This window comes from Nelumbo nucifera, chromosome 2 (genome assembly GCF_055504915.1).
Source record: "Nelumbo nucifera cultivar China Antique chromosome 2, China Antique-T2T, whole genome shotgun sequence".
NCBI lineage: Eukaryota > Viridiplantae > Streptophyta > Magnoliopsida > Proteales > Nelumbonaceae > Nelumbo > Nelumbo nucifera.
Window position 1 is genome coordinate 68,615,141 of NC_142650.1, and position 27,181 is coordinate 68,642,321.

Genomic DNA, 27,181 nt, shown 5'->3' on the forward strand with positions numbered 1-27,181 from the left:
GTTTATATACAAATTAAACCTATTCATGGGTTAGGTAACCCAAGAGCCCGATCCCACCTAACTTGTTATTTTTCAAACTTGGAGAAAATTTCAAGCCCATGGGCTTGAGCTCGAACTTTCTCAAATAAACCCGGCCTGATACTATTACATTTATAAAAAAAAATACTTATGTTATATATAATAAATAATATATATATATGCTTCTTAAATTATTAATAAATATCAATTTACTATTAGGAAATATAAATTAGTTTATTAATTTATTAAATTATTACTAAATTAATATAATATTGGTTTATAAAAGTATACTGAAAATATGACATTTTGTGTACAAATCGGGCTTCGGGCTTAGGCTCAAGCTTCGAGCTTTATATAAGGGCTAGGCTCAAGCTTGGGCTTGCACATTTTTTGTTGATAAAGAGGCTCGTGTTAATTATAAAACTATGATTTTTTACAAATTAAAATTTTTATTTAATTCTAGTATATTATAAAAAATATATAACATCTATATATATATTAATATAAAATTTGTTATTTAAATATTATATAATAATATTTACCATATATGCATATAACTTCCAAGTTGAGCTTATTAGAGGTTGTTTAGCTTGGGCCCTATCCGCTAAAGCCATCAATGGACTCCAAAAGTTTGATACTCAATTAGACTTTGAATCTGATTATCCCTTATAATGTGTGGGCATGTTGCATATCTCAACTAGACCTAACTCAAAAGAAAATAGTTGCTTGAGCCTACAAATTTATAGATTTAATCGGGTTAGGTTAAGCTATAAACGATTTGTTACTTTTGTATTATTAATTATTAAAATATTATAATTATTAAATTACTATATTTATTTAAAATGCGGTAGTTTTTGGAAATTATCATATTTTCAGAAATATTTCTAATTTCTTGGTCAAAACTAATTAATGTAATTTTCTACTATTTATAGCTTAAATTATAATTATTGTGAATTACATTTAAAAATAATTATTTTTAGATATAATTGGGTTAGGTTAAGTTATTTTTAGACCTAACTCAAAAGAAAATAGTTGTTTGAGCCTTCAAATTTATAGATCTAATCGGGTTAGGTTAAGTTATAAAAGATTTATTACTTTTTATTATTAATTATTAAAATATTGTTAGCTATTAAAATGTTATAATTGTTAAATTACTGTATATTATCATATTTTCAGAAATATTGCCAATTTCTTGGCTAAAACTAATTAAATGTAATTTTCTACTATTTATAGCTTGCTTAAATTATAAGTACTATTAATTATAGTTTAAAAATAATTATTGTTAAATATATTACTATTAATAATTAAAATATGTTTTTTTTTTATTTTAAATATTATTCAGTATTTTTTGCAATAAAATACAATTAATTTAATTTTTAATTATTTTTAGTATTTTAATTAAGCTGTAGATTTTTCAGGAATTTTGGATTTTTAAATAATTTTTGGTGTTTTTCATTATTATTTAGTAATTTTTGCATATGAGCATTTTTTAATAATTTTCACTATTTATTTTTGCATATTAGTCACTACAAAATAATTTTGTATTTGCTTTCAATAAAAATAAATTAAATAACTAAATAAATACCATAGTTAATAAAAAAATACATGTAATTTTAGATATTTTTTAGAAATTTATAGCTTGGGTATTTTTTAATAAATTTTGTTACTTCTTAATAATAAAATACTGGTTATGGAGGTTGGGGCTATAAAAGTACCGAGTGAATTTTGGTACTTTTAAAATTTCTGGCTTGACCAATAAAATTTGCTCGTGATTTTGATCACCATTTATTATTGGTGGATGTGCAAAGCTGAATTGGCCTAACCACATGGAAACATTAGGTAAGGTCAAGGTAGCCCTAATTACTATTTCACAAGTTTGAATGTTAAGGACCATTATGACAAATTTAATTTTAAGAGCTAGACAAAGTCAGATAGGGTAGGGGCAACTAGAACTGTGATTTTGTAGCTTCAATTATGGTGATTTTGATAGGACATATAGGCATCGTCGTGTTTTAGGGGTCGGTGTGGAAATCCATTTAACAAATGACAGGATTGGTCTTGACACCTACACATGTTGCTTACTACTTGTCAACTTACTATTAGTTGTTGTTTAATAGTATATTATGATGTAAAATCAAGTCATAAAGCTTTCTCAGAACATCTCCCATCAAGAAAAATGTGAATTAGGAGATAATATGGCGCAAAAAAACACCATCACATTTCAAATATTCATGTGAAAAGCTTCCATTCTTGCTAATTAAACTTAGAAAATTGTCATGGAAACATCTATTTTTCTAATAGGTCAGATTGGTATATACCCTGAGGACCTCCAGGACCTGCATTCTAATAATTTTCATAGCTCAATGGCTCACTAAGAAATTGGCCAAGATGAAAAAGAAGATTATGTTAGTTTATTTTTCATCATATTTGGGTTAAATGTGTGATAATAAATGCAAAGATTGCTAGTGCACTAGCAAGTCTTGCATCCTAGACATCTCCTTGATAGAGCTAACTCATGTATGTTAAAAACAAACGACGAAACCAGGTCCAACACTAGCCTACAATTTGTGCATCCTCACAATGCTAATGGTTATCTATTATATGTTGATGGATCCTTCTCACCAATCATAGCCTATGCAACAACAGGATTTAATGATTATGACAGATAAATGTAATGTGGTTGCAGCCAGCAAAAGAGTTCAAGCTTTTGGAAGTCTCCAGGTAGAATGGTGGGTCCTCCATGATGGTTTGATGATGGCAAGAAAATGTGGAATCAAATCTCTAGTACTTTTTTTCTGACTCAATGATACCCGAAAATCCGAGGCCCGATTTGACATGCGATCCAATTATCTTGGATTCGAGTAATGTAATCGGATCATATTTGGATTTGACCCAATTTGATCTGATTAAAATCCGAATGTGATTCTATTATAATATTTATTAATTTTAATACATAAATTTATAATTATATTTAAAATTATAAAATATATTTTATATATTGTCTTATTATCTATCTCATGTAGAGAAGTTGCGAAAGATAGGGGAATGGAAGCCATCTCCAATTTTAGGACCAAGGTTTATGAAAGGGGATTTGGAAATTGGATTATCATCCCAAGATTAGAGATTTTATGTGGAGAGTGGTGCAGGGAGCCTTAACAACTACGGTTAACCTAAGAATGAGGGGAATTAATGCAGACGATTCTTATCCCACTTGCCCAAGAGAGCAAGAAACAAAGGACTATGTTTTTTGCATTGCCAATTAGCCAAGGCAATCTAGTTTGTATTAGATGTGGCTCTGAGATCAAAGGGAGTTCTTGTTCCCTTAAGGCTATGTTTGGTTTAAAGGAAAAGGTAGGGAAAGATAGGGAAATCAATACAAGGTTTGTAAAGGTTTCCCTTCTTTTCCCTACATTTTCCTTCAAACCAAACATAGCTTAAGGGATTGGATGATGCGATAGCTAAACTCTAGGGGGGGGGGGGGGGAGGATGAGGAAAGGGTTAGCTACATGGTTATGGTTTGATGGAATCTATGGTTGGCCAGAAATAAAGCTATTTCAGTTAGGGGTGTTAATTGGACTAGATTTGGTCCGATCCGATCCAGTCCAACATGAGCCCATTATAAATGGACCAGGTCCAATGCAATTCAATGAATGTTTTGGAATAATTTGGACCAGTCCAGTTCAATGTTTGGACCATCTAATCTGTTCAAGTTCATTTTGATTTAAATTGGTTTCAACCCAGACCTAGTACATTGACACATATATTCTTATCTTATATCAATGAACTAGATATTGGCTTAATCTAACCCAATCTAATATAAATTTGTAATCCAATCTAATAAATATTTTGGACCGGATTGGTTCAATCCAATATGTCTTGTTTGTCCGTCCAATCCATTCAAATTGATTTTAGGTGAAGTATATGTTGAGGCAAACCATAAAGGTAGTGTGGGGATAATCATCCAAAATTCCAGGGGAAATCTTGTCTTTTCTAGAGGTTGGAAGGTTAAGGTGCCTTAACTGAAGAAATGTAGAAGCCTTGGTTGTAAGGTGCTAGCTATTTCTATAGGGGCCTTGAACATTTTTGTAGAATCATATGCAAAGAATATCATTTTGGCTTTTCAAGACCTTGAGCTCCCCCTCACCTCACTTCAAGTGATCTTGATGGAGTGCTGATATTTACATAAGTGCTGATATTTAATACCTTAAATACAGGACTTAATAAGAGGGAATGGAATGAATTTAATATAAATAGTAGTTTACGTTGCACCTTTTGCCACAAAAGGTAAGCAAGATGGCTTAGTGGCTTAAAGTAGTGTTAAGAAATTTGGCGCTATTATTAATTGTTTTTCAAAAAAAAAAAATTGCACCTTTTGCCCTTGCAATAATGATGGACCAAATTCAATAATTGGGGTGTTTTAGTTAAGAAAAAAAAAATTGAAACTAGATGATAATACCATCAAATTGTCCCGAACAATGTTTCCTTAGGTGTGCGTTAGAGCAAATATCAATAGATTCTTTATTCTTGAAATTCCCTTAACCTCTTGGGGAGAAGAACACTATATCAAGGTTTTTTTATGAGAATATATTTGATTTGTGGACCAATTGTGGGTGGAGAGGCCATAAATCCCTTGATTGTACAAAAAATAAAAATAATAACTTTGAGGAGAGTTGGACAAGGGTTAATAGACGTAAAAACCAAAGTAAAGTGAATTTTCATTTCAGCAAAAAGAAAATTCCAAAAACACAAGCTAGTGGAAAAAACCTCCAAGACCTAGAATCCAACATTTTGGAAGTTGAAGAGAAACCCTAGGCTACCTTTGATGGTGAATGTGGAAAAAGCACAATCTCAGTAGAAGACAATATGGTTCTTGACAGTGCAACAATGGTAAATGAAGATACTTAGCTAGAATGTTAGAGGGGTAGGAAGACCCCAACTCCATTGTTATGTTAAGGAGCTTCTTAGAATCCATAAACCGGGTATTTGCTTCCTCTTGGAAACTAGAGTCATCCCTGAATGTTCAAAGAAAATTGCAAAATCCTTGTCTTTTGATGATTTTATAACTGTTAATTTAGTAGGTTTTTCTAGTGTTATTTTGTCTAATGAAAGATTGGTCCAAGCTTATGTTAAAAAATGTGGTTTTGTACTTTGATTTATGCTCCACCTAACAAAACTCTACATCAATGTGTTTGGAATTGGATTAGTGACATCACTGAGAGTAGTGTGAGCGATGATTTAAACAAGTTTAAATCAATGGAAAACAAGAAAGGTGGAATTGATGTTAGGACTAATCAAACTCACAAATTTAGTTATATAACACTGATAATTGCAATTTTATGGATCTAGAAATGAAGGGCCTTTTTTACATGGAAAAATAAGACAACGTGGGTAAGGCAAGACAGGATTCTAGTCAATGAAGAATGAAGAGGTTTGTTCCTTGATGCTTATCTCCAAAACCTTCATTTCCTTTCATCTGATTACTCCCCTCTACTGATCAAACCACGATGGGAGCCCTAAAAACCCTTCAGGTTTGATGCCATGTGGTGTTTAGACCTTAAATTTATGGAGGTTGTGAATCAAGTTTGGAGTGTGAATACTAATGGATCAAAAGTGATACACTTTATTAAGAAAAGAAATTCCTTGGTCCAAAATATGAGAGAGTGGAATATAAAAAATTTTGGTAATATATTTAAAAGAAGCATGATATTTTAAGTAAACTTGAGAAGGTACAAAAATGAATGTTGGAGGAGGGGAGACATTACCCTTACAGATTTGGAAGTTGCTTTCCAAAAGCAATTTGAAAATATTTTAGTTCTAGAAGAAACTACTATTAGAAAATCAAAATAAAATCTCAAACTAGGATTGATTGGATCAATTTGGGGGACAAAAATAATATTCTTTTTTTTTTCATATGGAAACCACTATTAGAAAATAAAAAAAATAAAACCATGAGAGTGAGAAATGATGAAGGGGATTAGATTGAGGACAATAATGAAATCTCAAACTTTTTCTGTAACAAGTTTGAGCAACGGTTCCACTCCATTGGTACTAATGGAATTGATGATTGATGATTCTATTAGTGATTTAAACAGGCGTATCTCTGATGAACCCTTCTTTCAATTAAGGATTTGAAGGCTCCAGGCCCAGATGGCCTAAATGCTTTCTTCTTTAAAAAATTATATGGGATACAACAAAGGAGAGTATGTGTAGTGTTGTGAAAGCTTTCTTTCATTTAGGGAAAATGTGTAGATTCTTAATAAAAATTTTATCTCCCTTATTCTGAAATACAAAAACCCTGAATCTGTGAATAATTATAGAGCAATTAGCCTTTGTAATGTCATTTACAAAATCATTTCTAAAATGTTGGTCAATAGAATCAAATCTTTTTTAGATGGTATTATCTCTATAGGCAAATTACCAATAATATTCTAATTGCTCATAAAATGTTTCATTCAATGAAAAAAAGAAGGGGGGATCTGGCATGATGGCCTATAAAATTGACATGGAGAAAGCGTATGATAGGTTGAAGTGAGATTTCATTGAAAAAGTTTTACATAATTTTGATTTTCATGAAAAATGGATTGGATGGGTCATGGAGTGTGTCAAGACTGTTTCTTATTAGATATTGATTAATGTCTCACCATCGAGAGCTTTCTCTCCTTCTAGGGGGATCAGACAAGGGGATCATCTATCCCCATACATTTATGTGTTATGTGTGGAAGCATTAGCAAAAAGGATTGAGAGTGTGTCAAATGACCTAAGTAGCCACACTGGTGGTAAAGCTTTTAAACAAGGCCTGACCATCCTAATTCATTGGTTTAAAAAAATCTCCATTGGGTTAATGATGCAAATGTATCAAATTGGGATGGAAAATTTTCAATGAAGATCAGAATTTGTGGGTCAAAGCTATGGAACATAAATATATGGCTAATAAGAATCTCTGGAATGCTAGAATTAGAAAGAGTATTTCTTGGATTTGGGGTGGTATTTTATTTGCTAGATTAAGAGGGGTGCTGGATGGGTAGTGGGGGATGGAAAGTCGATTAATTTTTGACATGACAATTGGGTGGGAGACTCTATTATGGTGAATATGTTGAACCATGATAGACCAAGAGAGGAAGATTTGGAATGAGAAAAATGGTAGTGTGGTCCCATATCATATTTGGTAGAAGATCAAATCCATTTTTATCCTTTCTAGGGAAAAGAGTTGATTTGGAGAATTAATACGAGTGGTAAGTTTTCTGCTAAATCCATTTACTATGTTATAATCAACTCATTCCGGCTGGTGAAAGGATTTAAATGGGTTTCTAGAGTTTTAAACCTTGATAGCACCCAAAAGTTAAAGGTCATTATCTATTTAGGCTCCCCACTAAAGAATTTCTAAGAGGTAAAGGCATTGATATAGATGTTGCTTGCAAGCCATATGGGGAGCTAGAGAATACTACCCACATTTTCAAAAACTGCTACGCTTTGCAAAGCAAATTTGGATGGTGATAAAGCTTAATCTAGAGGGCCCAAATGAGGATGACAACTTGTTGAGGGAATGGTGGGATAGAAGCTCTTTTGAAAATGGTTTGGATTGCGAAAAGAAATGGAGAAAATTTCTTATATTCTATGGTTTCTATGGAAAATTTCTTATATTGATATGCCTCCCTCTCTAATCCTTGACTGGGCAAAGAATGCCTATTTAGAAAATTTGGAAGGCAAAAAAAAAAGTAATATGGATGGGAAAATTCAACGTTTTAAAAAATGACTCGGAAATGGAACCGTTATGGCCATCGATTTCTGGGTTGACAATTCGATCGTCCGATTCGAACGGATGGTTCGTTCTGACAAACAAATTAAAAAAATAAAAAATAGTTAAAAATAAAAATGTCAAAACTGTTGAACGGGTCGACGATTCAACCACCCGGGTCAATGGGTTGTTGACTTTTTCAACGGTTTTGGCCAGAGACCAGGTTTGGGATAAAATGGAACCAATTGCCTAGATGATTCCTGGGCCGAATGGTCCAACTGTCTGGGTCAATGGCGGTTCGAAAACCATGGAAAAATTAAAGCTTGGAAGCCATTGTATGAAAAAGTTCTAAAATGATACTATTAAACTTAATTTTGGTGCCTCGTGTGTCAATGGGGATATTTGTTTTATAGCTGCTATTGCGAGAAATTATTGTGGTAAGGTTATTGATGTTAAAGCCTATCATTTGGGTAAACCTACCATTAATATGGCAGAAGCCTGGGCGGTTTGGGAAGCTCATAATTTGGCTCTAAATGTCAAAGAGCATTCTATCATCATAGAGGGTGACTCAATGCTCATTGTCTCTTGCCTTCAAAAGGACATCAACCCACTGTCGAGATTGGTGAAAATTATCAAGGTCTACCTAGAGTTGAAGAACCACTTTGACAAGGGCAATGGTGTAATTGTTAAAATAATATCAACCTTTTGCTCTTGAGAAAATAGAAAAAATCCTTACCTAAAATTGGTGATCTTGAAGAAGCCATGACTAATCCAACTATCTGGGAGATTATTTCAACCCCATTTCAACTATCTGCTCGATGGGAGAGCTTCTCTGTAGATTGGGATAGATTGCACGGGGTTGGGGACCCTCCTTTTTATAGCTATCTCAATGAATGGTTACCTTCCCATCAAGGTGACACGTTCATGGCTTTGAATGCTCTGTGAACGTATTGGTACTGAATGGTCCGTTGCAAGACCATTAAAACAAAAGAAAATTAACATTTTGAACGTTATTCTAACAATCTCCCACTTGGTCTTGCAAAGATTTATGAATTAGTGTATTATTTATGATATATATATATATATATATATACTTTGTCGTACTTAATTAATCACACTTCATTCACATTCCTTATGGCATTCTTAATACTAATCTGAACTGATACAAGTGAAACTGTCAATACAAAATCACAAAGATCATTACATCTCACTAACAATGTAACGTCGTTTCATGGTCATTGTACCGACATCCACATCCTCCATAGTCCATAACCTAAATGTGGAATGATCCCTATGATGTGGTGATCAATCACATCTCTTCTACCTGTATGGTCCCTTAGATTTATGCTATTTGCAACCCATCATAATCTTTATTGTAGAAGAGCAAATAATTTGATGTAGAACAAATGAAACAAAAATTATATTATATAGGAACAACAATGTTGTCTTTATGCTAGCAAAAGATACTCCCACTAACCATGTGAATCAAATGATTCTACAACACCCATATGGGTTACATGTTCTATGAACAATTTTACATTAAGAGCCTTGGTTAATGGATCAATTATCATAGTTGTAGTGTTAATATGCTCTACAATAATCTCTTGTTCCTTAACCTTCTCTCTCACAATAATAAACTTTATGTCCATGTGCTTGGACGCACTCGAACTGTTGTTTTTGGAGAAGACAACTGCAAAGTTGTCATAAAAATTTTCAGTGGCTTGGAAATAGTACCCATGATCCGAAGCCCTAAGATAAAGTTTCGTAACTAGATGGCTTGCTTAGTTGCATCGTAACAAGCCACAAATTCTGCCTGCATAGTCGACGAAGCTGTAAGTGATTGTTTAGCGCTCTTCCAAGAGATAGCACCTCTAACTAGCATAAAAATATAACCGAATGTTGACTTTCTATCATCTGGACAACTGGAAAAATCTGAATCTGCATACCCAATTACCTCAAGGGTATCGGATCTATTGTATGTGAGCATGAAATCCTTAGTTCTTTGAAGATACTTCAAAACTTTATTTGTTGTTCTATAGTGAATTTTTCTAGGATTGCTTTGATATATGCCAAGTACACTAACCGCAAAGGCAATATTTGGTCGGGTGCAAACTTGAGAGTATATGAGGCTTCAAATAATTGAGTCAGAAAAATTTGTGCATTACTTTCTTCATTTCTTCAACCTCTAATTCAATCTTTGGACATTGATCCCTACTAAGTTTTTCACCTTTAGTGATTGGAACATCCTTCGATGAACAATGGTCCATGCTACACCTCTTGGGAACCTTATCAATATAGGCTCCTTGAGATAGTCCCAACATGCCCCTAGTTCTATCATGATGTATCTAGATACCGATGACGAAGGAGGCTTCTCCTAGGTCTTTTATGTCAAAATTATTTGCTAAAAACTGCTTAGTTTCTAAAAGTAGTTTCATATCACTATTTGCAAGCAAGATGTCATCTACCACATTTTCTTTGAAACCAAAAGAGGTGATGACTTTACCAAACCTTATGTACCATTGTCTTGATGCTTGCTTTAAGCCATAAATAAATTTATTTAATTTGCACACAAGGTTTTTCTTGCTTTCCACTTCAAACTCTTCAGGTTGAATCATGTATACATCTTCATGTAATACACTATTTAGAAATGTTGTTTTGACGTCTATTTGATGTAATTCTATATCAAAATGAGCCACAGGAGTCATGACAATTCTGAAAGAATCCTTCTTAGAGATAGGAGAAAATGTTTCTTTGTAGTCAATACATTTCTTTTAAGTGAAGCCCTTTGCTTCCAAATACGCTTTATGTCTTTCTATATTGCCACTTGAATCTCGCTTAGTTTTATACACCCATTTGCAACCAACTGCTTTGGCTTCATCAAGCAATTCTATGAGATCCCAAATTTCATTTTTCTTCATTAATTCCATCTCATCAATCATGGCACTAAGCCATTTAGATGATTATTGGAAATTGATGGCTTCTTTATACAAAGTTGGATCATTTTTAGAGCCAACATCAAAATCACACTCCTATAGATAACAAATGAAATATCTAGAGATAACTGGTTTTCTCACCCTTTGAGATTTCTTCAATGGTACTTCTTTTACTAGAGGATCATCAACTTTCGTAAGAGAGTGTGGACCTTCCCTTATATGATCATCGACTACTGCTTCTTCATTTTGAATAAGCAAGACATAACGTTGGGACTCTGGAACAACAACTAATGTAGATATTTCCTCAAACTCAATGTATTGAGTAGACACATCATCACCAACAAACCCATATTCAATAAATTTTGCATTTTTCAATTTCTATAATTTGGGTTAGACATGATGGACAATAAAATTTGTAACCTTTAGATCTTTTAGGGTATCCTCCAAAATGACAATTTACTGTTTTAGGATCTAACTTCTTTTCTTGGGGTTTATATATCCTGGCCTCCGCTATACACCCCCAAACATGCAAAAACATGCAAATGGTTTAGACTAGGTTTTTTACCCGTCCATAATTCAAATGGTGTCTTGCACATTGCCTTACTAGTTACACGGTTCAAGATATATGCGGCAGTTTTTAAAGATTCTCCCCAAAGGGATTCTGGCAATGTAGAATTGCATATCATACTTCTTACCATGTCCTTTAGGGTGCAATTTCTTCTTTCTGCTACTCCATTCAGTTCAGGAGTTCCAAGCAAAGTATATTGTGCAACAATACCACATCCTTCTAAAAACTTGGCAAAAGGTCCTAGATGTTGCCCAGGTTCATTGAATTTCCCATAATATTCTCCTCCGCGATCAGATCTTACTACCTTAATCCTTTTATTCAACTGATTCTCAACTTCAACTTTGTAAATCTTGAAAAATTCCAAACCTTTTGCCTTTTCATGTAGCAAATAAATATAACCATAACGAGAAAAATCATCAATAAAAGTAATAAAATATTTTTCACCATTCTAAGCAGGTATAGGAAAAGGCCCACAAATGTCAGTACAAATTAATTCCAAAAGTTCTGAACTTCTCATGGCTCCCTTCTTTCTAGCTTTTGTGATTTTACCTTTAGTGCACTCTACACGTGCTAAATTCTGTAAAATACAATTTCTTTAGTATTCCTTCCTTTATCAACCTTTCAATTCTTTTATCTAGAAATGCGGCCCAATCGTTTATGCCATAATATTGATGAATTTTCATTAACAACGTAACGTTTTGTACCAACAACATTATATACATTCATTGATAAAAGAGATGAAGCATATGTAGTATCAAGATTCAATTTATATAATCCATCACATAATGTCATAGTACCAACAACACGAGATTGACAAATTAAACTAAAAGCACCATTTCCAAAATTAAACTTAAAACCAAGAGCATCCAATTTTGTAACTGACAAAAGGTTTCTCCTCATACTCGGTACATAAATAACATATTCTAAGTCTAAAACAAAACCGGTGTCTAAAATCAATCTATAGACTCCAACTGCTTCAACTCGAGCTTTGATACCGTTCCCCATCACCAGATCTCTTTCTCTATCACTAACCTCTTTCTGTTGAGAAAACTCTATATAGTATTTGAAATATGTAGGGTTGCCCCAGTATCAATCCGCCAAGTATTAGATGATACATAAGCAAGATTAGATTCAGAAACTATATGAGTTAGCAATGTACCTTTTTTCTCCATGTTCTTTTTGAACTTTAAACAATCTTTCTTCATGTGCCCCATCTTCTTACAATAAAAACATCGGACTCCACTATTTCCTCCTTTTTGCCCTTGAGGGTTGTTTGACCTAAATTTCTTGAACTTTTCAACATTCATTTGGCTTTTGAAAAACTTATTTTTTGGCCCTTGGGGTGTCTGTATAGTAAGATTCACACTATCAACTTTACTTTTCTTCAACCTCTCCTCTTTCTGTACACACATGGAGATTAGCTCACTAGGGCTCCACTTGTCCTTTTGAGCGTTGTCTATGACTTTCAATTGATCAAATTGATATGGGAGAGAATTCTGAATAAATTGGACGAGAAATCCATCATCCATATTCATCTTTATTCTTTTCATTTGGGTAGCAAGATCAACCATGTGAAGTATGTGTTCTCTTAGACTTCCCGCACCCTCATATTTTGAATTTACTAATTGTGTCATTAAGGAACTACCAATAGCTTTAGTAGAGCCAACAAACTACTCCTGAACCATAATCATGTATTTCTTAGAAACTGTCTCATCCGGAATATCACCTCTAATATTCTTTGAAATTGTCCATTTCATTACCATCAAGAAAATACGATTGGCTCTCACCCAATCTTCATGTTTTTCTTTTTCCTCTTTTGTGCTCTGATTAGTGGCTGTGGAGGTTCATCTTCTATAGGACAAAATCGATCATGAGAATGGCCATGACTATCTCTCTTTGTTCTTTCCAGTCAGAGAAGCTTGAACCATTCAAGGTTTCAGTACCAAACAAATAGCTAAGAATTGTGGCAGTATTCAAGGCTGAAAAGAAAAGGAAAACATGCTTACTACATTGCATCTTGATTCCTTATGCATGTTAAGTTAAAATCATGCTATAAGATGCATAATATCAATTAGACAAAACCAAGAGTGACCCTGAAAGATTAATGGATCTGGTTCAATGAGAAGAGCTGATGTTTCATTGTATTTTCACATTTGGGCAAAAAAATACAACGTACATATGCTCCTCTCTCTCCCCCCATTTTTTTATCTCCTTTATGGTGACAAAAATCTCCACAAGATTGATCAATATGAACATCATAAATTTCCAAGAATTTCCACCTTTGGGTTTAAATCTTTGTTATTTAAGTCATTCGTATCAAACATCTTGTCCCATTGGTTTGCACAAAATAATGACCCACCTTTGGGTGCGATCACCATTTTGATACAACATAATGCAAATTGTCAATGGGTAATTACCAACCACTTGAACACCATATAAATTTTCGAAGTCTAACCACTTTGGTGGTTACAAGATTTATCCAATTTGAATGGGTTCGAATTGATTTGGCACATGATAATTCAAAGGTATAGTGAAGAAAAAGATCATATATCATGCAATAATCATAATTTGGATTTGCAGGGATTAATACTAATGAAAATAGAATAATAATAATGACAAATTAAACGATAAATTAGGGTCAATACATACTAAATCCATTGAACCAGTGCCAAAAATGAATTCCAAAATTCATAAAATTTTACCAGAATGTAGTTTAGACCAATATAAGATTGTGAGAAAAAATTTAGATCAAAATGATTTAATACAGCCCCTAAATCGGCTAGTCAAAGTTTCAGGTTTTACCAAACTAGGGATGAACCATAGTGTTTTAATCATAATTAGAGTGTTTGGACCCACATTTATGGATTCAGGAGATCAAAAACTTGAAGGGTAACAAGTTTCATTAAAATCCAATATGTATAAAGGCATGAACCGGCCAGTCTTTATAGGTAAACCAGTCTGGTCAAACCGGATAGTCAAAATTAACAAGAACTTGCTGAATTGGCACAACGAGTTTACTCGGAGAACTCATCAGGTAAGACCGATGAACTCGCCGAGACATGGCAGCACAAAATGGGTGAGGCTTTTCGGGTTCGGGTCCACCCTCGAACTCGTCATCTTCTTCGCTCGTTTTAGGTCTAAACAACCCGAATAACAGCAACATCTGGGCTGCTATATACTTGCCATTTCAGGCCAACATTCGACCGGAAATTGGTCGTGAATGGACGAGGAGCAAAAGTTGACCATTCCCTTCCGGTTACCTCGCCGGAATCCAGCCAAATCGCCAGAAAACAAGAACCTAAAATTTTGTTTGTTTGTTTGTAATCTTATAGTTTCTAATGCATAGGTAGAGCAACTTGGCTTTGATACCAATTGTTAAAATAATATCAACCTTTTGGTCTTGAGAAAACAGAAAAAATCCTTGCCTAAAATTGGCGATCTTGAAGAAACCATGACTAATCCAACTATCTGGGAGATCACTTCAACCCCATTTCTCTATGGATTGGGATAGATTGCATAGGGTTGGGGACCTCCTTTTTATAGCAATCTCAATGAACGGTTACCTTTCCCATCAAGGTGACATGTTCATGGCTTTGAATGCTCTGTAAACGTATTGGTACTGAATGGTCCGTTGCAAGACCATTAAAACAAAAGAAACGTTTCTTTGCAAAACCATTAAAACAAAAGAAAAATAACATTTTAAACGTTATTCTAGCAGTAATGTCACGTATTCTGCAAAGCAAATCAAGTTGCTGATTAGCTCATGAATCTCTTTCTAGTGTTCTAAACTCCTTAAATATTAATTTGCAGAACCTCCTTGTATAGCCCCCTTATTTTATTGAAAAAAGAAACACCAAAAATCTTCCTTCTACCACATAAGTATAGGTTTTATTAAACTTGCTTATAAATCTTCAACCATTTCTTGTTCTCATTACTTGGAGTTTCAGTGTGATCTTACCGGCATGCTAAAAATGATTCTCTTAAACATAATGCACCTTTCCTTCCTGTTTTTCCTTTTGGCTGAAATCGTTTTTATCATGGTTCAAAGTGTTGATACAAAAATCGTGTTTCAAACAAGCGATATTCATGGTTGAAAACAGTGCCAGGTTTTAAAATTTGAACCCTACGAAGGATATTAACAAATGGTAAAAGCAAGGATTAAAAAATCAATACCATACACTCTTAATTGAAAAATCGATACAATACCAAAGTATTCTAAAACATTTACCAATAGTCTATCCCAACCTTCTAATAAATATATAATACAAAAAGGATGATCATATCAATATGCATTGATATTTAACTTTCGGCATCAGGCTTTAAAACACGATAATTCAATACCTGAACTTTCAAAACGTGCTAATTTAGTATCTATCATTAATCAACCATTAATCAGCGGTTAAGTGGCATTTGAAAAGACACATGCCTTTCAAGTGTCATCTAATTCTCTTTATCAACCATCCAAACGTTGATAAAAGAAGAACAATCCCAAATTCTCTTATTAAACCATGCTGGTGACCCCAACTTTCTTGAATAGAAGAGGCATGGATTTGGGACTGCTCATTTTTTATCAACGTTTGGGTGATTGATAAAGAGAATTAGATGACACTCAAAGGCATTTGCCTTTCAAGTGTCATCTAATTCTCTTTATCAACCATCCAAACGTTGATAAAAAATGAACAATCCCAAATTCTCTTATTAAACCATGCTGGTGACCCCAACTTTCTTGAATAGAAGAGGCATGGATTTGGGACTGCTCATTTTTTATCAACGTTTGGGTGATTGATAAAGAAAATTAGATGACACTCAAAGGCATTTGTGTTTTTTCAAATGTCACTTAACAATCGGTTAACGACCAATTAATAATAGATACTAAATTGACATGTTTTAAAAGTTCAGTAATGAATCGTCGCATTTTAAAAATTTGGGGACCAAAGTGGCACTAGGCCCTAGGGGTGAGCAAAACGAAAAACTGAACCAACCAAAGAAACCGATTGAAACCAAACCAAAAGATTAGTTAATCGAAATGGTCGGTTCGTTTTCGGTTTGATGTTTTTAAAAAACCGAAGGTACCATTTTCGATTTCGATAACCAATATAGAAAACCAACGGTTAACCAAACCAATTGGTATACATATATTTCTATATATTTTATATATTTGTGTATATTATATATTATAAATTAATAAATATGCATTATATATAAAAATATATATTTATAATATATGATATATTATTTATTATTTAAAATATACTATTTTATATATATTTATAATTTTTTATTATATATTTATATATTTTTTTATAATTTATATTGTAAAAAATAAAAAAAAAACTGAAAAACCAATGAACTGAACCGATAGTTATCCGATAGATTTCAGTTTGATTTTGGTTACCAGTTTTCCAAAAACCAATACTACCAGTTCGGCTACAAAAATGCCCCACAGTTCAGTTAACCAAACCATGAGCACCCTACTAGGCTCAAAGTACAGGGTACTAATCAGAAAATTTCCCTAAATTTAATCTATTAATATTCAGATTCAAATCCAATCTTGTTGTGAATCAGATTCATATCAGGCTCGGGTTAGATATTGAAAAACCGTTAATAAATTAAACAAAAAATGATTGAAACAAATATATTACTAATAAAATGAAAAATGATTTCAATATTCTTATATATATATGAATAAAATAACTTGGAAAGTAACTTGTACAGCTCTTTAATAAAGACAACTTCAAATCGACTTTATTAATAGACTGGATAGAGGTTGATCCCTATCTAATTATAAATGGATCAGTTTTAAATTCTTTTTTATTAATAATCAGTTTAAAATTCATGTTCAGACAAATGAATACTCTCTCTCTCTCTAAACAAATTAAAAAAAAAGACTACCATTATATACCATCGAGTTTTGACTTCTGAGGGAATATACTACACACCAGAAAATCTGATTGTATATCTATACGCAGGTTGACAAAACAGACTCCGGAGTTCTATTTTCTTTTCTAATTACAAGAATCAAAAGAAATATAGGGAAAATATTGTTAATTCAATGGAATAGCCTATAAATTATAAAACCATAAACTCATTACAATCAGCACAGTGCCTTCTGAAGAGAGTAAAATATATAGACACAACTATATTTACCTCGTATCTTCCAGGAAGCAGCAACTGAATGAAGACACACCCTTACTATTCACAACAGCTTCGACTTCTAATCTGCACAATGTAGAGGCAAGAGGGTGAAGAATCGTGTATTTAACCTATAGCTCACAACAGCTTCGACTTCTAATCTGCACAATGTAGAGGCAAGAGGGTGAAGAATCGTGTATTTAACCTATAGCCACTTCATCAGGAGCAATCTCAGGATCAGGTAAATTCTGGATCGACTTGTCATCCTCCATTGAGTTCTTTACACACTCCTCGACTGCAGCCTCAATTTTAGGGGAGGAGTTACTAGGTTTGTCTTGGATTTCTTTGGCTTCTTGTATGCAAGCTTTCTGGCCATCATGTTCTGTCTCTGGGGCCTTCGGTTTTGATTTAAGAGGTTCTACTTCAGTTTCTTTGGTCACCGAATTTGGAGATGAAAGCTTGGAAATCAACTTTCTAACAGGTTTCTTTGAGGCACTAGAATCTCCAGTACTGGTTGCTGCTACTTTGGTCGATTTCTTGGAGTCCAGGCTTGGATATGTGCTTTGACAAGATCCTTCTGAAGAGTTGTCTACAGCAGCAATGGAGTTCTTGTGCCTTCCAAACTTTGGTGATATGGCACGTGTTGTAGGTATCTGTAAGAATTAACAACAGGCACAAACATTACAAATAAAACAAAGACATTGTATTCATACATGAGTATACTCAAAAAACAATCCACATGGAGACAACGAGGAAGAAGAAACGTCATTTTTTTTCCAGTTGAATGTTTATTTCAATGAAGCATACAAGTACCAGGGGCACATGTGACGGGAAAATAGTTGGAAACCATAAAGAAGCTTGAGACTGATGAGTTGGTTCCGAGTTTTTGGACTTGGAATTAGTGAGAGGAAAAAATGAAGGAACAAATACAATTTGCTAATCTGGAGATGATCCAAAGAAAGTAAGCTTTTCTAATTCTAGAGATGAAGCCATGATAATAAAAGTTGCAGTGGTTTCCTAGAAAACCCAACTGCAGAGATGTTTTAGGGAGTTTTGCATAAATACAGCTCAAGAGTTTCCAGACACTCATACTACAGTATCTGATAAGTAGTGATGTCAGCATGTGTCATAAAAACATTTATAACTACAAATCCTCAAGTAAATATTTAAAAACTAAAAAATAGATCTTGGCAATAGAACTTATTTTCCTTATTTTATGCATAGAACATTGCATTAGACAATTAATGTATGTTTAAATTGATAAATCACAAAAAGGAATAAACAAAAACCAAGATATTACTTTTCCATAAGGACCAAAACTTTTTAAACTGAACATCACACTTGGACTGAATGTTGAGAGCCAGGAATTCATTTCTCGATTTCCTTATTCTATCAAACACTTGGGGCTGAACTGTGGCCTGTGGGAAACGTTGCCACACTGGAATAAGATTCTAATAACATCATGATGATAGGTGGGAAGAAACTATATAGAAATTAGAAAATGGGCAAATGGGAAACACTGAAAAGACACATCAGCAAAAGAACAGATCTAGTCCTGGTGATTGAAAAACAGCTATATATTTCCGGTTGCGGTGAACTGGCTCTTTTAAACTTTCTTAAGACTTGAAAATTATTACCTAACAGTTACATAGCATAAAACCATGAGTTTCAGTAGAAGAACGTTGAAGACTAAAAGCTTCATCTCAATTAATAATGGCTTGCATCTGAACTCTAGGCAATTTGCCCTATTTCTGCCATGTGGAGGGACAATATGGACAATCTGAATCATACCTATTGGATTGGAGACATTCTGCATTGGCCATGTTTTCAACCCTAGCCCTTCTTATACCCCACTTTCCATTGATGTTTCCCTGTGATATTAGTCGTATAAGGTATCAATCTTATAAGCACTTACACTTTGGGAAGAGTTTCAAGCAGAAATTACTTCCATGAGTAGGAGGTGAAAAGGCAAATATCTGGAGCCCAACCCCTGTTGCCATGTGGAATATTCCTGGTTGTTTTAGAGTTTTGTGTAAAGAATTTAACTAGAAAATTTGTATGGCAGCTTAAGTAGTGCTGAAAGAGATCCACATGTTGGCAATGTCACCCTCTCACATGTCAGTGATAGTCCCTGCATTGCAGTCTGCAGCACAGAAAAAAGCCTTCTCCGTTGGGCATTTTGTATTCAAAATTTGAAAAATAACTATAATTGAGGGGAAGTAGTGAGTTGATGAAAACGAATGAAGCATAGTAAACCTAGAGTGCTGAAAGATGGTTTCGTTTGGTGATGTATTTGATGATCATAGCATATAAAAAGAGGAATAACAAGTAATAAAAAATGGTTTACCAAGGCTGTAATAGGTCATAAATTGATTGGACAAGGAAGAAAAGAGAACAAAAAGGGAGGGAGAAAAGGTTTGTAAGGTTTGGAACTTGGAAGAAGACAGAAATGTGAGGTAGCAGTGTGCTATCCCACTGGTTTTTATATTTATAAATAAAGAAGAAGAAATTACATAAGCACAGTTAATTAGTAAGGGCAGCAGCTATAAGAACAATAATAAAAAAACAAAACAAAAAGAAAACAGACCCAAGTCGAACTAAGACAAAACAACCCAGAAAACATAAAATAAAAATATAACGAACAGCCCAACTTGTCAACAAATGTCAACCATACAGCTGTCCAGTAGGGATATGCAGTGCTACTATAGCAGGTTCACACAGTAAGCTGCAAATAACAATACTATATGGCGCACACATACCTATAGATTATATGTTTAATGACTCCTATTTCACTAACATCTATTCTCCCAACTCAGAACCTCATCATTTGGTTTGTCAACATAAATGTTTATATGGTACAATATGACAAATGTTTTGTATCAATTTCAAAATACACCATATGCACTAAAAGAAGACCCTTAGGCTAAAAACCTTTAAAGCATGATAACATCATATTGCATGAGATATCTTGTATCTGTCTTGATTCTGAGAAACAAAGAGCCCTAGCTTCCCCACATCCACCATCCATAGACGGGGATAGAGCAAGCCAAAGTAGAGTATATGAAGCATATTGTCATTAATCCATTCACCTGAAATGGATAGAGCATGTTACCTTCTTCAGTTCAACCTTTGGAGGAGGTTCTTTATAGAAACTTGGCATTGGTGTAGCTTTAAACATCAAACTCTTCCTCAATTCTCTGATTTCTGCTTCCTGGCTCTCCTGCAAGCCAAAGTAGAAATGGAGTGTCTCAAATAGATGCATCTAAAGCAAGTTAATATAAAAAAAAAATGAAAGGAAAAATAAGAAAAGAAAGAATGTTTGAATTCATAAATAAGATAAGATATTTTTCAATACCTTTGTTTTTGCCTGCAAATTAGTTCTTTCCAATTCCTTTGCATGAATCTTCTCTTCTAGTTTTGAAAAGAACTGAGGAGTGAAACCAGAATCAATTTATTTCTTCCATCTAAATCAATCCAATTGGTTAATGGTACATGTAAGTATGATGCTATTGAGCTATGCAATACCTTTACATGGATTGTTATTATCTTAGCTCTTGTAGTTATTGCATTAAAAAATTAAGATTTGGGTTAAAGTGATCACCCACTGATTGGGTCATTTCCTTTCGTAAGATGTAATGCATGAGTTAAATGGATTTCAGAGATACCAACAAAGAGAAAAAGCAGCTAAAAAGGTACTAAGTAGATTAAATTTATCTCACCTCTTTTCGTTTTTCTGCACGCTCAATCAGCCTGGAAGCAAATCCAGAACCCGTGCTTTTTCGTAGTTCATGAGTAGTGCTTCTGGTTCAACAATAATAACAATAATGATGGAATGTCAATAATCTATGATTGAAGAGATAGAACCAAGAAAAGAAAGATGCTGTTGAATAAGAGAATTTGAAGACCCAGAAAGAGTAAATATGAGGCAGAGGATCATGCTTTAACAGACAATGTTTGTTTTATCAGCTTTAAATACTGATCATGTGATATGTGAGTATTTATGAAGTGATTCGGCAGATATGAAACTACTTATTCCTTAATATGAAGTTAAATCATGGTGGGTGTTAGACAGAGAGGGCATGCAGAGATACCAATATATAAGATTGCATCCAAATATGCACAAGAAATCCCTATAAATGAAACAGAATGATAAATCCAGAGATAATTATCATCATCATTTAAAACTCCTCCCAAACATAAATCATGTTTCACCATTCCATTCTGTTCAGTGCCATATCCATTTTTAAATTATGGGTACTTAAATCATTCTTATTATTTCCACCCAAGAAAATTTGCACAAGGTTCCAAAATAGATGGTTGTCTCCTGATTTCTCTAGGTTTTCTGTTGACAAGCATACTGGCATACATATATAGTGATGATGAAATAAATTTTAGACAGGACTCTCTTGACAAAGGTCCATACCTAACAAATGAATTCATTTTTTTATAAAATAAAATAAGCAGACAAAACCTACATCTCATAGAAGCAAATCAAATTACAAAAGGATACATCAGCAACTCTGTAGATTGCAAGGACAATAACTTACTGGGGCTCTTTGAACTCTGTGCCACTTCCAGTTGCATCTATAGAAACAGACTTACTAACCTGATTTGAAATAAAACACAAAATAAGACAATGCAAATATGGGAAAAGGCACGAAGAAGAGATTTTGGGAAGAAACCCTTACAATAGAAGGTCGGATGCTAGGCCTAGATGTTATGGTGCTCTGCCTGGTAGAAAGCCCCCCAGTATTTGGCTTAGCATCCATGGTGCTCAGTCCAACGGAGGGTCGCCTGTTGAGACTATTGACACGGGAAGTTGAAGTGGTTGGCACATTGGAAACTGGGGCCTCAGTTTCTATGGAACTTGCCCGGGAATGTTTCGTGTCCGTTTTCACGGACTTGCCATCGAAGCTCTTCTTCAAACCATTGGTAAGTATCCCCTTCGACGGGAAAGAAAGACTTTTAGACAGGCTTTGCCCCTGGGTTCGAGAAAACGTTGTGGGGCCTTTTCGACTGGCTTGATCCTTGGTTGTTTTGTTGTTCTTCAAGCCATTATCACGACGAGCTCCAGGTTTCTTATCAGAGAAGATTATTTTCTTGTTCAAGCTCAATAAACTATCCAAACAGAAACAATTTAAAGGAATGAATACATGATACGCCGTACCTTTGCAGAATTGGACCCTTTAGTTCCTGAAACAGTATTGGTTACTTCCACCTCCGCTACAGCAGAATTAAGACCTTCTATCGATGCATCTTCAGAGACGTCATTTACTTGCAACACATCTACACCATTTTCAGCGTTCTCGTTTTCTTTGTTTACATTCTGAACTAAACTTTCCGCTGGAAGAGTTTTCTCGACAACGCCACTTCCATCATCCAAAACAACCCCGCTCTCAGAATCCATTTGGTAACTAAACCGTACAGGGCCAAAGGGAGAGTTCTACGTGTTTGCAATTCAGAGAAAATCTCTTTAATAATCTAAAAAATGCCAACATAACAAAGCTATAAAATGCAAAAGAAACAAAGAAGCACAGTTGGACTGATATAAAACTCGAATCTAAATCTCATAAACCCTCTGCATCACCCTGGATGTTTTTCAAATTAAGGGGGAAAAAAAGAAACATTTGCGCAATCCACGAAACGGTAGTAGTAGAAACAGATCAGAAGAAACTCAAGTAGAAAAAGAAAAGACTCAAACAGATCGAAATCTCAGAGATCCAACTGGATCTTGTCTTATATATACCAATTTAAGCTCAAAAGCACACTAAAACCAAGTAAATGAACATCACTTTACGATTCCAGCACTGGAACCATAAAAAAAGCAAGTTGTATACAGATCAAACACGATAAATAGAGACTAAAACTCTTACCAAAGAATTTGAAGGTTAGGTCTAGAATTGGAGAACGAAATATTTCAAGTGACTGGCGAAACGATTGAGAAATGCTAGGATTTCCATGGATTTCCGAACTAAAGAACCGCCAAAATTCGAATTTTCAGAAGCTTCAAACAACTCTTCCCAGATCGAGATCGAAAGTCCACGACAATGAAGGCCTTAGCCTAGAAGAAGCCCCAACCCAACTCTGCTCTCTCTCTCTCTCTCTCTCTCTCTCTCTCTCTCGCTTCAATTCAACTATTCAAGTCGCCCCTGGTTCGAGAAGCGCGACGGAACGAGATTTTCAAACCGAGCTGGATAAAATACTAAATTGCGAAACTGCCCCTTACTTTCTCCACTTCCCATATTACCCTTACTTTTTCACAAATTGACAAAACATTAATGACGATATTACATCATTATTTGTGAAAACCTTAAGGGTTTTCCTGTCAAAATGTGGTAACAGCTAAAAAATCTGTTTGAAGAACGTGAGTGGGGCCGACGGTGTTCCGTCCTTCTCGATGACGTGGCACGACCAGCCGACGTGATTGGTCGGATGGCCGTCCACCATGACGTGTCCACTTAGTGCCATTAGCTGTCTTCGAAACGTGCTAGCGATAATTGTGTTGGGAGGAGGAGATCGCACGGCTGGCTTCAACTCAACCGCGATGACAAATCCAGACCGTTGGATTAGGATCAGGATCTTCCGTTTCACAGCTTTTGCTGGTGGCACGTTGCCTTCAAGGCTGGCGTCCGAAGACTCGCTAATAGTGGTGGTGGATGCTATAATACGCGGGTGTGAGTGTTGAGCATAATGAACTGGTCGTGATCATCGGAACAGTAGGTCGTGCAGTGGGATATCTAGCCAGGGATTTCCGGGCATGGAAGATCGACGGTGTAGATGACATTTCTGGCGCTTACTGGTTTAGTAGTGGTGGATGTTATAATACGCACGTGTGCGTGTTGAGCAAAATCAAAATATAGTGGTCGCGGTCGAAAACATCGGATCAATAGTGGGCCTCGTGGGCCAGAAGCCCAGAATTTTCTGTAGGTTGTGTAGTGGGATATCTAGCCGGGATATCCGGGGGTGACAGATCCAACGGTGTGAATGACATGTCTGGCGTTTTGCGATAACAATTCAATCGTCTACAGAAATGGGGTGGGTCCACATCATGGGGATAAAACTGGGCCCACGTGGAAGTGGGGCCCAAAGCACATGCGTTAGATTCCAGGAATATTTTCGTGGGATTTTGGAGTTACCACGCGCCAAATTCAGTTGGGGTGGTCGCCGCTTTTGTTCTTTTTGTCCATTTGTTGCTAGTTTGTCTCCAACTTTTCTTGCCTTCAAATACGAACGTGGGAATTTTTTTTCTTATTTTTTATTTTATTCATTTTTTTAAACTATTTTTTTTTATTTTATTTATGAGAACTGTAATATGAATATAATTTTCGAAGGCATGTTAAGATATAGAAAACAATGCATTTAAGAAAATAGAGAGAAGAAAAAGAAAATACAAAAAATATAGGGGTCAAACTCCCAATTTTTGTTATAGAAGAAGATGATGAAGATGTATGGATTAAACAAAATTTTAAGTTACTTATTTATTGGTTTAGGTTCTAAAGTCTTTGAGGGTTTAAGACAACATTTAGCAACATGTAGGGGTGGTCATGAGCCGAGTTTCTCATGAGCTATTCAAGCTTGGATTGGCTTGGTTTAAACTAAGCTTCAAGTAAAGCTTGAGCCCAATATATAAGCTTGAGCCCAGTGAAACTCGTCTCGTGAGACTCACAAGCTTAATTGAGCTTAGTATAATAAATAAATAATTTTATTATATATATACATACATACATACATACACATATAAATATATATTATATAATAATATTTTTATATACAATATTTTTATTTTTTGTGCATAGTAGTAACTAATTTTTATAATTCTAAAGTTTTTATATGTAAAATAAAAAAAAAATATATTTTTATATGTATAACTTTTATTTTTTAGAAAAAGCTTGTCTTGTAGTTGAACTTGAGTTGAGCCAAACTCGAACTTGTGAACTTTTGAACCGAGCTGAGCTCGAGCCTAACACTATTTCTGTGAACTGAGCACGAATAGCCAAGTATTTAGTTCAGCTCGACTTAATTCGGCTCAGCTCGAATCTAGTCGTAGCAACGTGTGTATTGAATCGTGATTAAACACTGACAAATAAGAAAATGATAAAAATAAACTAATATATAAACATACAAAATGAATATTTTAATGGACGCTAGGCAATAAGGTGTCTTTGGAGGGTCATATCACTTAATTTCCAAGCAAATTTGTACCTTGAAGAGGGTGCTCTACATCTTGAGTGTTTCTGTTTTAATTTGTTTTAGAAATTGTTGTATCAGCAAAAAATGAAAAAGAAAACACGTTCTCCAATATGCGTTTGTTTTGAGAAGTAAAATAAGTTGGTTTTGTTTTTGAAAAAACAATTCCAATTTGTTTTTAAATTACTACCAATAAATTATTTTTAAATGAAGTGGGTTTTAGTTTGTTTTTGGAATTCAAAAGAAGAAAAAACAATTTCAATTGAAAAACACCCAGGGGTTTATTATTACTATTGTTTTTGTTGTTGTTGTTATTGTTGTTGTTTTGTAAGTTCCAGAACAAGGATATCATAAATGTTTTATAAGAAATATTGAATGGTATGTAGTTTATATTATTATTACTAGTGGGGGCCCGTGTGAAGCATGGGATTTGCTAAACGAAAGCTAAATAATAGAAACACACAAGAGTATACAATTGTTTTATATTTTTTATTTTTTAAATAGTTAATAATTATTTATATTTTATATACTACTTTTGATATTTTTTACAATACAAAAATAATAATTAATTTCATCTAGGGTTGTTCATCAAACTGATAAAACCGACCAACTTGACCAATCGACTTTCTAGTATTTCCAATCGACTTTGGTTCAACAATTCCCCAAGTTGACCAAGTTTGATCAATTTTGCTTTAGCCATTTGTAAATCGACCAAAATGGAATGACTCACCCATATACGCAAAAGTGGGAAAATTACCATATTTCTTAGTCTAAAAAATATTTTATATCATAAATTTATTTTTAATAATTTAAACTTAATTTCTTTAGTTTAAATCTTTTGAACCCATTGACCAAACAAAAAATCGACCCAAACCAATACAACCCAAGTTGGTCATTTTTTACTAATGCTTAGTCAGTTTCGGGTGACCAACTCCCCAACCTGACTAGGTCGATTTGGTTGGCCCAAATGCCTACAACCAAACCGAACCAACTTGTGAACATTCCAAATTTTAGCTAAATTAATAGTCTAATTTCTAATAAATAACAATAGTTTAATCTCCAATAATTATTAAAAATTTATAGTGAAAACACACAATTATTGAAAATATATTGATAGCGAAAATATAATAAATAACTAATAAAAATACAATAAATACTAAAAAAATTATTAAATTATTCAATAAATAGTGTAATCTAAAATGGTAATTTAATCTCTAATAAATATTAACCAATAAATTATAAAAAACATACAATAAGTACAATAAATTAAATTTAAAAAGTTAAATAACAATAGTTTAATCTCCAATAATTATTAAAAAATTTCTATTAAATAACAAAACAAAAATAGATTTACACACATAATTATTGAAAATGTATTTATCACAAAAATGTATTATTTAGTATATATAAATATATAATAAATATAGGAAGGTGATGAAAAAATTTAAGTGGCTAACATCAAATTTAACAGTTGAAGTTCAATGGGAAAGGAGATCAGCTATTGGGATGGCAGATCTTCTTGGCAAGCAAAGGGTGCATAGGGATCAATTATTCTATGGGATCTCTATTATGTAATTTTTGTTGGCTCATATTAATCATTCTTAATAA

General features: G+C 34.0%; 1 protein-coding gene across 4 annotated transcripts; it reads right to left on the reverse strand.

Annotated features, from left to right (window-relative positions):
• Positions 1-17,224: 17,224 nt before the first annotated feature.
• Positions 17,225-23,549, reverse strand: LOC104601451 (uncharacterized). 4 transcript variants are annotated; one of them, XM_010264781.3, is made up of 9 exons: positions 23,260-23,549; positions 22,554-22,829; positions 22,075-22,464; positions 21,934-21,992; positions 21,106-21,187; positions 20,742-20,813; positions 20,499-20,606; positions 17,592-18,039; positions 17,225-17,473 (listed from the first exon to the last, which is right to left on the reverse strand). In XM_010264781.3, exons 2-9 carry the CDS (start codon positions 22,791-22,793, stop codon positions 17,469-17,471), a joined length of 1,404 nt encoding a protein of 467 aa, XP_010263083.1. In that variant the 5' UTR covers positions 22,794-22,829; positions 23,260-23,549; the 3' UTR covers positions 17,225-17,468. The 4 variants fall into 4 exon arrangements, with proteins under 4 accessions (XP_010263083.1, XP_010263082.1, XP_088755009.1 ...); XM_010264780.3 differs by having other exon boundaries at positions 17,225-17,517; XM_088898883.1 differs by having other exon boundaries at positions 17,225-18,039.
• Between the last annotated feature and the right edge of the window lie 3,632 nt (positions 23,550-27,181).

Bases quoted from the DNA above. Each gene is read 5' to 3' on its own strand.
- LOC104601451 (XM_010264781.3), bottom strand. From the start codon at position 22,793: ATGGATTCTGAGAGCGGGGTTGTTTTGGATGATGGAAGTGGCGTTGTC. The intron at 22,465-22,553 runs GTACGGCGTATC...TTCTCTGATAAG, and splicing joins AAGGGTCCAATTCTGCAAAG to AAACCTGGAGCTCGTCGTGA. The intron at 21,993-22,074 runs GTAAGGGTTTCT...ATTTCAAATCAG, and splicing joins CTAGCATCCGACCTTCTATT to GTTAGTAAGTCTGTTTCTAT.